A 15,402-nucleotide genomic window follows, 5' to 3' on the forward strand; every position below is an offset into this window, starting at 1 on the left:
ACTTTTTTTTTTGTCTTTTGTCTTTTTTGTTGTCGTTGCTATTTCTTGGGCCGCTCCCGCGGCATATGGAGGTTCCCAGGCTAGGGGTCGAATCGGAGCTGTAGCCACCGGCCTACGCCAGAGCCACAGCAACACGGGATCCGAGCCGCGTCTGCAACCTACACCACAGCTCACGGCAACGCCGGATCCTTAACCCACTGAGCAAGGGCAGGGACGGAACCCGCAACCTCATGGTTCCTAGTCGGATTCGTTAACCACTGCGCCACAACGGGAACTCCATGTGTACTTTTTAAAGCTCCTTAGATGACTTCAGTGTGCAGCCAGGATTGGGAAGCAGGGCTCCATGCTGGGGTAACATGATGCTGGCCAGCATCTCCACTAATGGAATGGCTAGATGGACAGATGGACAGATAAATGACTGATGGACGGATGGATGGATTTACTGCTTTTCCCAGGCCTCCACCTCCCCTTCTACAACACGCAGGGGTTCAGTTAATGATCCCTACAGCACGTCAAGCTTCCAGCATCCAAACCTCTAGTTTGAATATCATGTCCCCAGCCCCATGGCCCCCAACACCGCTGCCCCCTCCAGCATTACCAGAGCATGCAAATCCTGCGAATCACGCAATAGCCCTTCGGCTGCAATCATTCTTTCTGTCAGAGTCATCGCGAGCTGTCGGGCTCTGGAGCTGGAACACTTAAATTGGTCCACCAGAAAGTGCTGGATGCTTTCCATCTGTTTCCAGAAAGCTTCCATCTGTGAAATGAGAATGAGAAGCAAGAGGTGGGGTGAGGGCAGGGGGAAAAAACTTATTTAAGAAGAAAGCTACAGAGCTGAAAGGTTCAGGCTTGAGAATGACTCTTCCCCTTTTAGCACGAACTGGGATTCTAAACAACGCTACGGCTCCCAGCAAGTTATCTTGGCAATAATCACATTCTCGTGCCAGGGTAGGTGCTGGTGGGTTTCAAGGTAGCTGTTTGGCAAACACCAACAGGGAAGGAAAGAACAGTGAGCTCACTCAGCTTCGACAGCTGAAAGACTCTGACACATGCCGCAGTGGCAGCCTGAAGCCTGTGTGCTCCTGGAGGCTTCTAGACCTTTCAAAGGGATTAACCACATCCCGGAAATAAAAGCACGAATGGCCATTTAAATATTAACTATTGTCCTAAAAGTACAAAAAGAACAATATAGCAGAGACAACATGACCATAAAAACATTTTGCTTTAAAATTGTTTTCTTGGAGTTCCTGTTGAGGCTCAGAGGTAATGAGCCTGACTAGTATCCATGAGGATGCGGGTTCAATCCCTGGTCTTGCTCAGTGGGTTAAGGATCCAGAGTTGCCGTGAGCTGTGGTGTGGATCGCAGATGTGGGTTGGATCCTGCATTGCCGTGGCTGTGGTATAGGCTGGCAGCTGTAGCTCCAATTGGACCCCGAACCTGGGAACCTCCGTGTGCCGCAGGTGCGGCCCTAAAAAGACAAAAAAAGAGTTTTCTTTCCCTTTCCCCCATCTTATCTGGAGCAGAGTAGGGAATCACCGAGTGGTTTATTTAGGAGGTTGGGGGCTGAATTTTTGTCACTGCATCCTCTCAGAGCTCGGAAAACAACAATGCCAAGAGTCACAACAACTTTTCTTTATGGCATACAGGCTACATGCCAGGCTCTGTGCCTCACACATTTTATTTCTGGATAAAATATGTCTTGGAAGGACAAGGAACAGGCTCAGAAAGGTCACTTGTCAAGGGTCACAGAGGTAAGCAGAGGCAGAGGCAGATCTGATTCATTTCCCTCAACTCCCATAGCTGTGATCTTCTCCAGCCCGGCTCCGCCTTGCAGATGCTGAAATGGATATTTCCTGCTGGGCAGGATGTGGGAGGGGTCAGGGATTAGTGGTACCTGGAGCCCATGCGGACCCTGTTGCCATAGCAACCTGGAAATCAGCCAATCCCACCATCACGTGGGCTGGGCACCCCCAGGAATTGGCACCTCTTTGAAAGTTTGTTCTCCCACCTCAGGGGCCTCATCGCAGCTCAGCAAACCCTCTGGCTGCCCCCGGGCAGCTTCCCCTCTCACATTTACACCCGGATTTTGCCCCTGTCGCCCCATCAGATGACCTCCTTTCCAACTGCTATCCGAGAGCATGGACCACCATCTACGAATTCCCGCACATCCAGAAAGAGAGTTCTGGGTCTCTTCTCTTCCCAGGCAGCCAGCACGCCCACTCCGCTCTTCTGAAAAACTCGTGACCCCCTTGGCATCCGTGACATGACTTTCTCCTGGTTCCTCAACGTCCGTACCCTGCTCCTCGCCTCCACTCTCCCTGACGCCTGCGCCTTTAATGCTGGCGGGTCTGAGATTTGGCACAAGGCTCCCTTCTTGATACACACACTCCTGGACCAGAGACACCTCCGTTATCGGAGGCTGCCAGTGCTTTAGAGAATCTTAGGAGAACTGTGAATCCTCTGCCTGAACTATGCAGCCATGGCCTAAATGTTCCACGGCTCTGGGGAGCCCGGGGACCACTGGAATCTGGGCTGAGCCCTCCCTTTGCCACCTCGTCCTAAGAGCATCCTGGCTCCCCGCGCCCTCTCGCTGAGCTTACAGGAGGTGCTGCACCTCCTGGCATCTCCAACTCAAGACGTCAAGCGGGAGCGCACCACCGCCCTCCCAATGTGTCCTCACTCCCGGGTCCTTATTTTGGCAGAGCGGATTCTCTACATCCTCTTCTTCTCACCAGCACCTCCTCATCCACCACCCTGTCAGCTCTCCCCTCCTTCGTACCCCTCCATCCCCATTGCAGCTGCCTTCCCGGAAGTCCTACTGGACCAGCCCCAAAGCTCCTCCACCCAGCAGCCGGACAGTCCTTCTACAACAGAACGGGGTCAAGGCGCCCCCTGCTGTCTCAGTGGCTCCCATGTCCTTGGCATGAGATGAACACCCTCAGGGCAGACCTCTGGCTTTATCTTGTCCCGCCTGTTTCCCTGCCCTGGCTCACGTCTCTGCCCTCCCACTGGCCAGCATCCATGCCTACTTCTCCACCAAAGCCTCCCGACAGATCGGTCCTCTGCGAAGGCCTTCCTAACCCTGGGGTACGATGAGTTCCTCTCGCCACTGTGACTCCGTCTTCCCATGCTTTCATCTATCACAGCCTCTGTAACCCACAAAGTGCTCTCCTGCTCACCTGTAGTCCCACCCACCGGACTGGCCTAAGCAGGGCCAGGTCTCAGTTCATGTTGAATCTCCAGTGTCCAGCACAATGCCTGGGTGCCCAGGAAATAGTTATTTAATTCATACTATATGATGAGTGGGGAGTAGAACACCAAAGCAAAACTTTTTTCTTTTTCTTTTTTTTTTGCTTTTGAGGGCCACACCTGTGGCATATGGAGGTTCCCAGGCTAGGGGTCGAATCAGAGCTATAGCTGCTGGGCTATGCAAGAGCCGCAGCAATGCCAAATCCGAGCTGCGTCTGCAACTTACACCACAGCTCACGGCCACGCTGGATCCTTAACCCACTGCCAGGGATCGAACCCGCAACCTCATGGTTCCTAGCTGGAGTCGTTTCCGAGGCGCCACGACAGGAACTGCAAAAAAAAAAAAGATTTTGCAGGAAACCATCCCCTCTGGAATTTAGGAGATGATTTTATGAGGGATGCCTGGCGTTTGGGAAGTTAGCGGCTAGACTCTGCTCTAACCCACAAGGCAGGGAAGGGCACAGAGGGTTAGAGCAATCTTTGCTTCGAATGATAAAAAGATCCATCTAAAATTTAAACAAGGAGAATTCATTAGAAGAAGAAGAAAAAAAAGACTCCCTCGGTAAATCTCGGCCTCTTAATGACAGCTTCTCTGTCGCTTTGCCTCACAAACAGGATCCCTGGCTCCAGGGCAGACACGACAGGGAAGTGGGGTATTCAACCAGCTCCTGGCACCATCTCTTCAATCTCGTCCAACGAATGGTCCCGGAAACCATGCTTTTGACAAGGGATAGAAAACCTATCACCTACGTTAGCTATCAGCTGCTCAGAACATTCTCTCTCCTTCCTTTCCACGTCGGCCAGGGTGATGTCCTCAGAGTCGCCAGCACCCAGGGCCTCTGTGTTCGACAGTCTGACCTGAAGGCTCTTTTCCAATTCCTCCAGATTCTGGGGAAAAAAAGAAAACGGAGAATCGAGGAAAAAAAATGGAACATATCTTAAATTCTGGAAAAGAAATGTTTCTTATTTTTCACCATATTATCATAAAATATTTCTTTTCTTCTTCTTCTTCTTCTTTTTTTTTTGGCACCTCTGCAGCATGTGGAAGTTCCTGGGCCAGGGATAGAATCCACGCCACAGCAGCGACCCAAGCCCCTGCAGTGACAATGCCGGATCCTTAACCCATGGCACCACAAGAGAATTCCGTAAAAATATTTCTTAACCATAATTAAATGCTCTGGGTGTTGTCCTACTGGAAGACTGATTATAAGAATCTATTTTTTTCCCATTGAACAGAGCCTTAGGAATAATGGATTACATACTTTTTCTATATTCTTCTCCCCCAGCCCCCAAAATAGTATCTTCCAACCTTTCCTTCTTCCTTTCTTTCTTCTTTCCTTCTTCCCTCCCTCTCTTCTGTCTTTTGGGGGCCGCACCTGCGGCATATGGAGGTTCCCAAGCTAGGGGTGGAATCAGAGTTACAGCTGCCGGCCTACACCACAGCCACAACAACACGGGATCCCGAGCTGCATCTTTGACCTACACCACAGCTCACGGCAACACCGGACCCTTAACCCACTGAGCGAGGCCAGGGATCGAACCTGTGTCCTCATGGATACTAGTCGGGTTTGTTACTGCTGAGCCACAACGGGAACTCCCTTCGGATCTTTATGAAGTCCAGGAAAACGTCATGCCATCTGGGTGCTGGGATGGAACGCTTCATCCCCATTCCTCGTGGGCAAGGATGACTCAGCACACCCCAGAGAGGACGTGCCTGTGCTTGATTGGCGGCTCAAAAGCAGGAAGTGAGCACCGCCCCCGGCTTGCCCAGCCTCTTCCTCTTTGGGATGGACCGTGCAGGTAGGCCATGGCTCTGGTGTGGCTTCAGCTCAGAGGAAGCTGGGCATCCAGGGTCCTGCTTCTGGGTGGGGAGGCCTGAGGCGGCCCTGCTCTGCCAGTGACTAGCTAAGCTACTTAGCGCACCCCGGGGTTCAGTATCAGGAGGCCATGACTGCAGGGGCATCTAGGCCATGACCTCCAAGCTGGCCCCTCTCATAAGGAAGCTGACATTTCAGTATCTGCCTCTTCAGTGGCTTCTCTTCATTAATTCAGAACCTGGAAGGAAAGGGGGAACCCTATGAAGGGAGTCCTTCAAACCCCAACCTGGAGTAAGGGTGGCAGTTCTGTTTTCTCCAGATGTGTTTCCTGACGTGTAATCAGCCCTAATGACATTGATTAAAAACTGCTATTGACTCTCCAAGTGGAGGCCACATGTGCCTAATTCTCACAGCATCTCTACAGGAGAGAAACAAGGGCCCTTCCCCAGATGAGGGATCTGGTCCGTGGGAAGTTGTGATACGTTGCGCAAAGCGTCCCAGGAGGAAGGGCTGTGCTAGGCCGCCCTTGATCCACTGACTCGGGAGCCCAGCTCTTGTAGCTGCATGCACTGCGCTGCTTCTCGTCCAAGCAGCTGTCGTTTCTGGGCCCTTCTCATCCTCCTCTAGACGTTTCGAGGCTGTCGTGGACATTCAAGGAAAGGATGCAGTTAAAGCCCCTGCCCAGACCCACTGTCGTAACAAGACGCCGTGTAAATGGCAGAAGTGGGATTCGATCCCAGGCCTGCAGACACCAGAGCTCTCATTCTTTCCATAGGACATGTGACATTGCTTCATTACTCGAGTAATCATGAGTGTCACCACCTTTATCATGACTTTTGCCAAAGGAGAGTCCTTTCGACTCGCTGAGGTTCAATTTCTTCAGCTGTAAACAAAAACAGTGATGGCCACTCACAGGGCTGCTCTGACGATGACACAAAATAGTGGGTGGAAAGCACTGTGTCCCCTGCCTGAGGATGGTGACGCCCAGGGATGCGGTGGTGCCGAGGGGGATGCCAATGACGTGACAGTGCAGATGCGCTGCCTTCTGCCCGGGAGGTAGTGACGCGTGCTGCCCCGCGGGATCCCGAGGGGTGAGGCAGTAACGTCCCCTCCCCGCCCCCCACATGTCACGGCAGTGGTGATAGGAACGACCCCTGGCGGCCATGGCAGTGACGAGAACGATGACAGCGACCTGACAGGGAAGGTGAAGGCCGTGGTGGCACCAGCGAGGATGATGAGGATGCCGGCGGAGGTGGCGATGGCCCCAGGAATGACGCTGACGAGGGCGGTGGTGGGGACCGCGGTGCGGGACGGCGGTAACGAGACCGATGGTGGCACTGATGGCTGCGATGACAGAGATGGTGGTGGCGGGAACCAGGAGGGGGATGGAGGTAATGACAACGGTGTGGTACTAAGACGAGAGTAAGAAGGAGCATCGCCAGGACGGCCACAACGAGATGATGGCGGCAGTGATGGAGACGATGTGACAAGGAGAGCAGCGGCGGGGACGGCGTGCGAAATAAAATGCTGATAAAAACATTGACGATGATGGTGGTGGCGGCGGAGGTGTTGGGAATGACGGCAGCTGTCACACAACCAGAGTCTAAGTGTGACTCCGCTGCGGGCTCCACCCACATTTTTCTTCGCCTTCCTGGAATCCCGCAGGACCAGAAGGAGCATCGCCCTGTACCGCGGACGTACCTCGGATTCTTTTTTTTTTTTGTCTTTTGTCTTTTTTTTTTGTTGTTGTTGTTGCTATTTCTTGGGCCGCTACCGCGGCATATGGAGGTTCCCAGGCCAGGGGTTGAATCGGAGCTGTAGCCACCGGCCTACGCCAGAGCCACAGCAACACGGGATCCGAGCCACGTCTGCAACCTACACCACAGCTCACGGCAACGCCGGATCGTTAACCCACTGAGCAAGGGCAGGGACCGAACCCGCAACCTCATGGTTCCTAGTCGGATTCGTTAACCACTGCGCCACGACGGGACCTCCCGTACCTCGGATTCTGAGAGTTCGTGAAAGACAGAACCAGGATGTCGACCTCCACGGCTCTGACTCCGAGCCCTGACTCATTTTGCTGCACATAAGACAATATAAAGTTTGTATACAAGTCTAAAAAGCAAAGAATGTAAAGTAGCATCAAAAGTTATACCCAAGAGGAGTTCTCTTGTGGCGCAGTGGGTTAAGGATCCGGGGTTGTCACTCCAGTGTGGGTTCGATCCCTAGCCTGGGAACTTCCACATGCCTCGGAGGCGGCCAACAAAAGTTATAAGTAATAAACAAATTACATATTTAAAAATACTCCAGGAGTTCCCATCGTGGCTCAGTGGCCAATGAATCCGACTAGAAACCATGAGGTTGTGGGCTCGATCCCTGGCCTCACTCAGTGGGTTAAGGATCCGGTGCTGCCGTGAGCTGTGGTGTAGGTCGAAGATGCGGCTCCGATCCCGTGTTGCTGTGGCTGTGGTGTAGGCCGGCAGCTGCAGCTCGAATTAGACCCCTAGCCTGGGAACCTCCACATGCCGTGGGTGCAGCCCTAGAAAAGGCAAAAAAAAATAAAAATAAAAAATAAATAAATAAAATGAAAACCCTCCAAATTTTTACAGAAAACATCAACTGTGGTTCTATTTTAGTGACTATGACCAAACATTCTCTTTTTTCTACTTCCAATATTTTTATATAATGGTTATGTAAATAACCATTATATAATAGTTATATATAACTATTTATATATAACTAAATTTAAATAATAGTTTGTTATTTTATAACTATAGTTATTTTTATATTTATACATATAACTATAAAGTTATTTTTATATTTATACATATGCTTTTATATATCATTATATTGTGTTGAAAAGTACATATTGTTATAAACTATTTTTATACAAAAAATCAAAAACACTTTCCTAGAACATTATCTTTCATGTATCATAATAAACTATTTCATATATCGTAATGAACTATGGTTTGAAGACTTACATTGTGTTGTTTGGAAAGAATCTTCTGGTATAACTCATCATCAGACTTCTTTTTAGGAAGAAGGTCAAGGAGGCACATTTTTAAAATCTGAATAAACATCTATGGCCAGAAAAGGAAACAACCCAGAACAACGATTTAAACAATGGTGTCTTCCTCCCTCCTTTTTTCTCTCTCTCTCCAGACACACACACACCCACACACCCACCCCCCCCACACACACACCCGCCCACCCACACACACACACCCGCCCACCCACCCACATACATTTTGTGCTAAGACCTCAGATTAAGAATCATGACAATGGCTTATCATGGATTGGATTTTTGTGAAGCTTCTAGAGAAATGCTTCATTTCTTCTTCACTCATTTATTCAGCATATATTTATGAGGCGCCCACCCTACGGAAGGCCCGTCCACACTCCATGTCCCTGAGTCAAGAAAACAGACCAGGCAAAGGGAGGGTTGCTTCCTTGTGAGAAGAATCAAAGGGAAGGTTCTATGGGACCGGGGAGTATGAGGTCCTTCATTCCAGCCCCTTTCAATGAATGAGCACGTGCTCCAGACCAAGAAGCGTCCCCCCACGGGTGAGGACACCCCTGCACGTCCAAGGGTGCCATCTCCACAATTTGTTTAATCCTTCGCCTGTTGTAGGACATCTGGGCTTTTCCAGTTCAGGGCCATTACGAATAACGCTGATAGGAACATTCACATACAAGTTGCTGAGTGAACCTAAGTTTCTCTGGGATGAATGCCCAACAGTGTGATTGCTGGGTCGTCTAGTAGTTGCCTGTCCCGTTTTATGAGAAACCGCCTAACTGTTTTCCATGGTGGCATTTGTATTCCTATCAGCCACAAAAAAAGTGATAGTTTCATCACATCCTCACCAGCATTTGGTGGTATTGTTATTTTTATTTTACTCGTCCTGATAGATGTATAGTCATACCTCACTGTGGTTTCACTTTGCATTTCCGTAATGGTTTAAGGACATTAAACATCTTTTTATGTGCTTTTGGTGTGTGTTCACTTGCCAACCGTATAATCCTTTCGGTGAAATACTGTTTCACCTTTTGCCCATTTTCCAGTTGGATTGTTTACTTACTTCTACTGAGGTTTGAGAGTTTCTTCTGTGTTCTAGGCACCAGTTCTTAGAATGTGGTTTGCAAAATACGGCCTCGGGCTTTTTATCCTGTTAACATGTTGTGTTTTTTTTTTTGCAGATCAGAAGTTTTTTATTTTAATGAGTTTCAACGTATTGGTTTTCTTCTTCACGGCCACACTTTTGATGTTAAATCTAAGAACTCTTCCCCTAGATGCTAAAGATTTTCCTTTTTTTTCCTAAAAGAGTTATAGTTTTATATTGTATATTTAAGTACCTGGTCCATTTTGAGTTAATTTTTGTGTGAGGTATGAGGCTTAGCTTGAGGTTCCTTTTGGCTTTTGCTATGGATGCCCAACCGCACGATTTATGGAAAAGCTCATTCCTCCACCGAACTACATTGGCACCTGTGTCAAAGGTCACTTAGACATATTTACCTATTAAGGAGCTTTTATTTTCTCTTTGCGGAATTATCGACATAACCCGCTTTGTTCTTTCTCAAGATTGCTTTCGATGACGAGTTGCTCCTAAACTGGGTCCATAGGTATTTGCACATGTGATTTCCTCTTGTTGCATTGATCCTTTTATCATGAGGCAATTTTCCTCTCTTTGTCTTTTTTTAGGGTCTTTATTTTAAAGTCTATTTTTTTCGGATCTAAGTCCAGCTCTACCAGCTTTCTTTTGCATAGACCACCCTTTTCCATCACTTCACTTTCAGTCTATTTCAGATATGGGTACTTGTGCACGTCTATCTTCAATGAGTCTCTCTCTCTCTCTCTCTTTTTTTTTTTTTCTGTCTTTTTAGGGCTGTATCCATGGCATATGGAAGTTCCCAGGCTCGGGGTCCAATCGGAGCTGCTGCAGCCAGCCTACACCCCAGCCATAGCAACGTGGGATCGGAGCCGCATCTGCAACCCACACCACAGCTCACGGCAATGCCGGATCCTTAACCCACTGAGCGAGGCCAGGGATCAAACCTGCAACCTCATGGATACTAGTCAGGTTCTTTAGCCCTGGGCCATGACAGGAACTCCTGGATGGATACATTTCTACTGAGCTGTCTGGGCTCTGGGCTCTGAGAAGATGCAGACTTTGTATTCAGACAAACCTCTGCCATTTCCCAGCTGTGTGATCTTGGGCAACTGACTTGACCTCTCTGACCCTCAGGTTCCTCATCAGTGAAACATCAGTAAGGTTTCAGTGAGATCAGACATTTAAAGTGTTTAGCAGATTATCTGTCCTTAATAGATGATGCTGGAATCCTGTGAGGATGCTGATCACACAGCCCACAGAGACCTTTCAAAGCAGACAACTAACTTCCAGGTAATTCCATAGAGTAAGAGCTGGAAGTGTATTTTCACACCTTTCCTCAAGTGGCCCAGAGAGGGGAAGTCTTTTACCCAAAGACACACAGCTCTTGGGTGTCAGAGGGTGGACCAGAAGCCCAGCTTGCGACTCCTAATCTGATACTCTCAGAACATCCCTGGGTTCCAGCTTAAGTGTCTCCCCCCAGGGAAGCCCCGCCATCCCCCCAAACCCACACCCCCTCCAGGCCTCTTTGACATGCTCCCATGGTGCTCCGTCACTTGCTTTGTCACGCGTTCTGCCTCTGGCATTTTGTGCTCTCTGTCGAGTGCCATCTCTCCCCTGGACAGTAGGCTCCATAAAGGCACAGCCTGTCCCCAGGACTGTGCCCAGCGGGGAGCAAAGGCTGCCCACAGATAAGATGGGCAGATGAGTGACAGGGAACACTCTCCAGGAGGGCAGCCTGCTTCCCTGGGGGCATTTGCTGGCTGCTCCGGAGGCCAGGCCGGCCAGGACCTCAGCATTCACCAGCCAGATGGTGCTCTGAGCACAGAAACAATCACCCTTCAGGGAGCAGAGGCTTTGAACGATTCCGCAGGGCCACCTGCCGCCATGCAGGACCAGATGTGGCCGCGTGCAAGCAGGCTGCCGCTGCAGGTGGGCTGGTATCTCGGGCACCTGGGCCTCCTCCACAGGGCGGGCTCTGTGGCACTGCGGGAGCAGTTTCTGTTCCTGGAATCCTAGGAGGATTTACGGTTTGAAACACCAGCACCCAGTTAGGAGGTCCATTCTGCTCCCACACAGCAAAATTTCTTTCTGCTACCTCCTCAATTTAATATGCTTTTATTTCTCTGGTTTATAACGATGCACCTGCGGGCACCTGTCTATGTCCATCCTTCTCTCCATCTACCCGCCCCCCCAGCAGGCTTTCTCTCTCCTCCCCTCTCTCTGTAGGTCTCATCTCTCCTCACTCAGTAATTCAGAAGATGTGTGTCAGGGAGAAATCATTCTTTTTTTTTTTTTTTTTGGCTTTTGCTTTTTTAAGGACCACACCCACAGCATATGGAGGTTCCCAGGCTAGGGGTCAAATCAGCGCTACAGCTGCCGGCCTACACCACAGCCACAGCAACGCCAGATCCGAGCCACATCTGTGACCTACACCACAGCTCACAGCAACGCCGGATCCTTAACCCACTGAGCGAGGCCAGGGATCGAACCTGCGTCCTCCTGGTTCCTAGTCAGGTTTGTTACTGCTGAGTCATGATGGCAACTCCAATAATTCCTCCTTTTAACCCCAGTGGCCTTGCTGCCTGGCTAACCCCACCGGGTTTTGTGGCTACAGTGGGACTTATCCCTCTGACCTTGATCCAGTGTTGATTGACTCAGCGACCCAGCATGTGCATCGGGCAGAGACTGATCCTGTTTCCTGTGCCCAAGGTTCTGCTTTCTCTTGCATCCACTCAGAGAACGTGTGCCCATGAAAAGGTGCTAAACTTCCCACCTTAGCCTCAACTTAGAGCTTTATGACTTAGGGCCAGGCCCCTCTCTGTGCCTCAGCTTCCCCATCTGTAAAGTGGACCTAATAATGGCACTGACCTTGCTGGGTTGTATGAGGTTTAAAATAACCACTCGTGCAACAGCTCCAGCCCCTAACACATAGTAAGCACTCAAAAAAGTTAGTGCTTCAAGTTCCCACTGTGGCACAGTGGGTTAAGAATCCAACTGCAGGGGCCTGGGTTGCCGCAGAGGTGCAGGTGAGATTCCCAGCCTCACGCTGTGGGTTAAGGGATCCAGTGTTGCCACAGCTGTGGCCAAGTTGAGCATCTGTGGCTCAGATTCAATTCCTGGCCCAGGAGCTTCCGTATTCCTCGGGTACGGCCATTAAAACAAAAAAATGAGTTCTCACTGATACTCTGATCATTAATAACATTCCTCTAAAATCCTGTTTTCTTTTGCCTCTGCCTCCAGCAGGAGCTGTGCCCAGAGAACAGGTACACGGCTTTCCTTTTTTCGCATATGGAACTTCCCGGGCCAGAGATGGAATCCTAGCCGCAGTGCAGCAATGCCAGCCGGATCCTTTAACCCACTGTGCTGGGCCTGGGATTGAACCTGAGTCTCCGCAGCCATCTGAGCCGCTGCAGCTGGATTCTGAACTCACTGTGTCACGGCAGGAACTCTGGTACCCAGCTTTCTGCTTAACCCCCATGGCTCTGGGTAACATAAAGCCTACCTCCCGTCTGCGGGTGGATGCCCGACGCTGCTCTCCCTCCCCCCTCGTGGCGGCGGCTCCACGGTCACCCCTTTCCCAAGGGTCTCCTTGCACTCGGGGAGCTCGGACCTCTCCACCTACCGTGTGCTTCTCCTGTCTCAGCGCCTCGTCCAGACGCAGTAGGTCTTTCAGGTGAAGGTTGAGGATGCACAGGTCCAGGTCCACGCTGAAAAGGCCAAAGAGAAACAGAAGAGACTTTCAGAGTCTTTGACACGCGGGTGCGGTTACCGAGTCATCAGTACATCCCTGCTCAGGACCAGCCACAGCGCATCCTGATTCCAGATTTTAAATCCTGCAGCGTGCAGGGACGGCTCACAGTCACCCAGGGTGCATAAAGAGGAATCCCAGGAGTTATCTGAAACCCACTTAAAAAAGAAAAAAAAGGAGTTCCTGACCTTGCTGAGAGCTGTGGTGTAGGTCGCAGATGCAGCTCAGATCCCATGTTGCTATGGCTGTGGCTGCAGATGGCACTGGCAGCTCCGATTTGACCCCTAGCCTGGGAACTTCCGTGTGCCTCAAGTGTAGCCCTAAAAAGCAAAAGCAAAAAAAAAAAAAAAAAAGCAACCCACTTGTGACCAGAAGGGGACAGCTGCCCAAGACATCAAAGACAGCGCAGAGGAAGAGATGGCAGTTGAGACACAGGAAAAACAACCCTCCCTGCCCCGCGGCGTCCTCATGTCTGGTGCGCATGGCATCGTTCCTCTCTGCCGTCACGGGCACATTCTCAAGCCCATTTTACAGATGAGGAAACTGACTCAGGAACTCAGGGGCCAGAGAAATCAAGTCGCAGTTGCATGATCACCGCAGGTAAGCAGCAGGGTATAAAGAAAGGCCCATGGCTTTTTTTCCTACACAGGCAAATGCATTTTATTATCATTATTATTATTACTTTTTTTTTAGGGCCACACCCACAGCATATGGAACTTCCCAGGCTGGGGATCGAATCAGAGCTGTAGCTGCTAGGCCTACACCACAGCTCACGGCAGCACCAGCTTCTTAACACGCTGAGTGAGGCCAGGGATCGAACCCACATCCTCACGGGTACTAGTCAGATTTGTTTCCCCTGTGCCACAATGGGAAGTCTGCAAATGCACTTTATTTTTGCTGTTTTTGCTTTTGTTTTTTGCTTTTTTAGGGCCTCACTTGCAGCATATGGAGGTTCCCAGGCTAGAGGTCCAATTGAGCTACAGCCGCCGGTCTACACCACAGCCACAGCCACATCAGATCCAAGTCGCCTCTTCGACCTACATATACCACAGCTCACAGCAATGCCAGATCCTCAACCCACTGAGCAAGGCCAGGGATCGAACCCACAACCTCGTGGTGGTTCCTAGTCGGATTAGGGAACTCCTGCAGATACACTTTAAATGGCTACACTCTCACCTGAACTGTTAGAAGTCTTCTATGACCCAAAACTCAGAAACATCCCTTCCCAGCCAGGGGGTGAGCCAAGGAGACTCCTGGGGTCATCTTCAGGGGTAGCACCAAGCCCAGGATTCTGAGCCCACTCTTTCCGCAGGCCTGAGCCAGGCGTCTCTGGTTCATCTCACCCAGGGCCCCTTGGATGCCGGTGAATTTAGAGCCGAGAGAGGCTTACACACAAACTTGCCAACTAGTTTCTTAAGCACCTACTGTGTGCTGAGCCCTGCTCTGGGCTGGGTAGTGTGATAATCTAGAGCATGGGCTGTGTGATAAGGTGGTAAGGTTACACCTGCCTCCATCATTCACCTGCTGTGTGACCTTGGGCAAGTCACCCAGCCTCTCTGTGTCTCATTTTATTTTTTATAAAATGAGGACACTATTAGCATCTACTTTATAACTTGAACAACCTAGGGATGTTAAGAGGAATTAATTCATTGATTGATCAATATTTATTCATCGCTGCATCTGTCCCAGACTCCCACTGGGCAGTAGAGCACAGATGTGAACAAGACAGACCAGGTCCTTATGCTCATGAGATAATTAATTCCTGCAAAGTACTTACCACTCGGCCCTGTACACAGAAGGTGCTTAACCACAGCTAGCTCTATTCACAATAGCCCAGACATGGAAACAACCTAGGTGTCCATCAACAGAGGAATGGATAAAGAAGATGTGGTACATATACGCAGTGGAATATTACTCAGCCATAAAAAAGAATGAAATAATGCCATTTGCAGTAACGTGGATGCAACTAGAGATTCTCATACTAAGTGAAGTAAGTCAGAAAGAGAAAGACAAACACCATATGCTATCACTTACAGGTGGGATCTAAAATATGGCACAAATGAACCTATCTACAAAATAGAAACAGACTCACAGAAATCTATGTGCACAGACTTGTGGTTGCCGAGGGGAAGGGGGTAGGGAGTGGGGTGGAGGAGGAGTTCGGGGTTAGTAGGTGCAAACTATTACATTTAGAATGGATAGACAACAAAGCCCTACTGCAGAGCACAGAGAGCTACATTCAATCTCTTGGCACAGATCATGATGAAAAAATAATATAAAAAAAGAATGTGTGTGTGTGTATACACATATATATGACAGAGTCACTTTGCTGTATAGCAGAAATTGGCACAACATTGTCAATCAACTATACTTCAATTAAAAAAAACAAAACTGGGAGTTCCCATCGTGGCTCAGCGGAAACAAATCTGACCAGCATCCATGAGGACGCAGGTTCGATCCCCGGACTTGCTCAGT

General features: G+C 49.8%; 1 protein-coding gene across 2 annotated transcripts in view; it reads right to left on the reverse strand.

Annotated features, from left to right (window-relative positions):
• The window catches only part of EVC (EvC ciliary complex subunit 1), an 85,062-nt gene that overhangs the window by 50,516 nt on the left and 19,144 nt on the right, over positions 1–15,402 (reverse strand). Inside the window, exons 5-8 of one of the 2 annotated variants that reach the window (XM_047798525.1) lie at positions 12,802–12,886; positions 8,052–8,150; positions 4,001–4,138; positions 599–757 (exon numbers count right to left, since the gene is read on the reverse strand). In XM_047798525.1, the coding sequence (XP_047654481.1) occupies positions 599–757; positions 4,001–4,138; positions 8,052–8,150; positions 12,802–12,886 (481 nt within the window). The remainder of the gene's footprint in view (positions 1–598; positions 758–4,000; positions 4,139–8,051; positions 8,151–12,801; positions 12,887–15,402) is intronic. The other variant, XM_047798526.1, reaches the window with a different exon arrangement.

This window comes from Phacochoerus africanus, chromosome 10, assembly GCF_016906955.1.
Source record: "Phacochoerus africanus isolate WHEZ1 chromosome 10, ROS_Pafr_v1, whole genome shotgun sequence".
NCBI classification, from domain to species: Eukaryota; Metazoa; Chordata; class Mammalia; order Artiodactyla; family Suidae; genus Phacochoerus; species Phacochoerus africanus.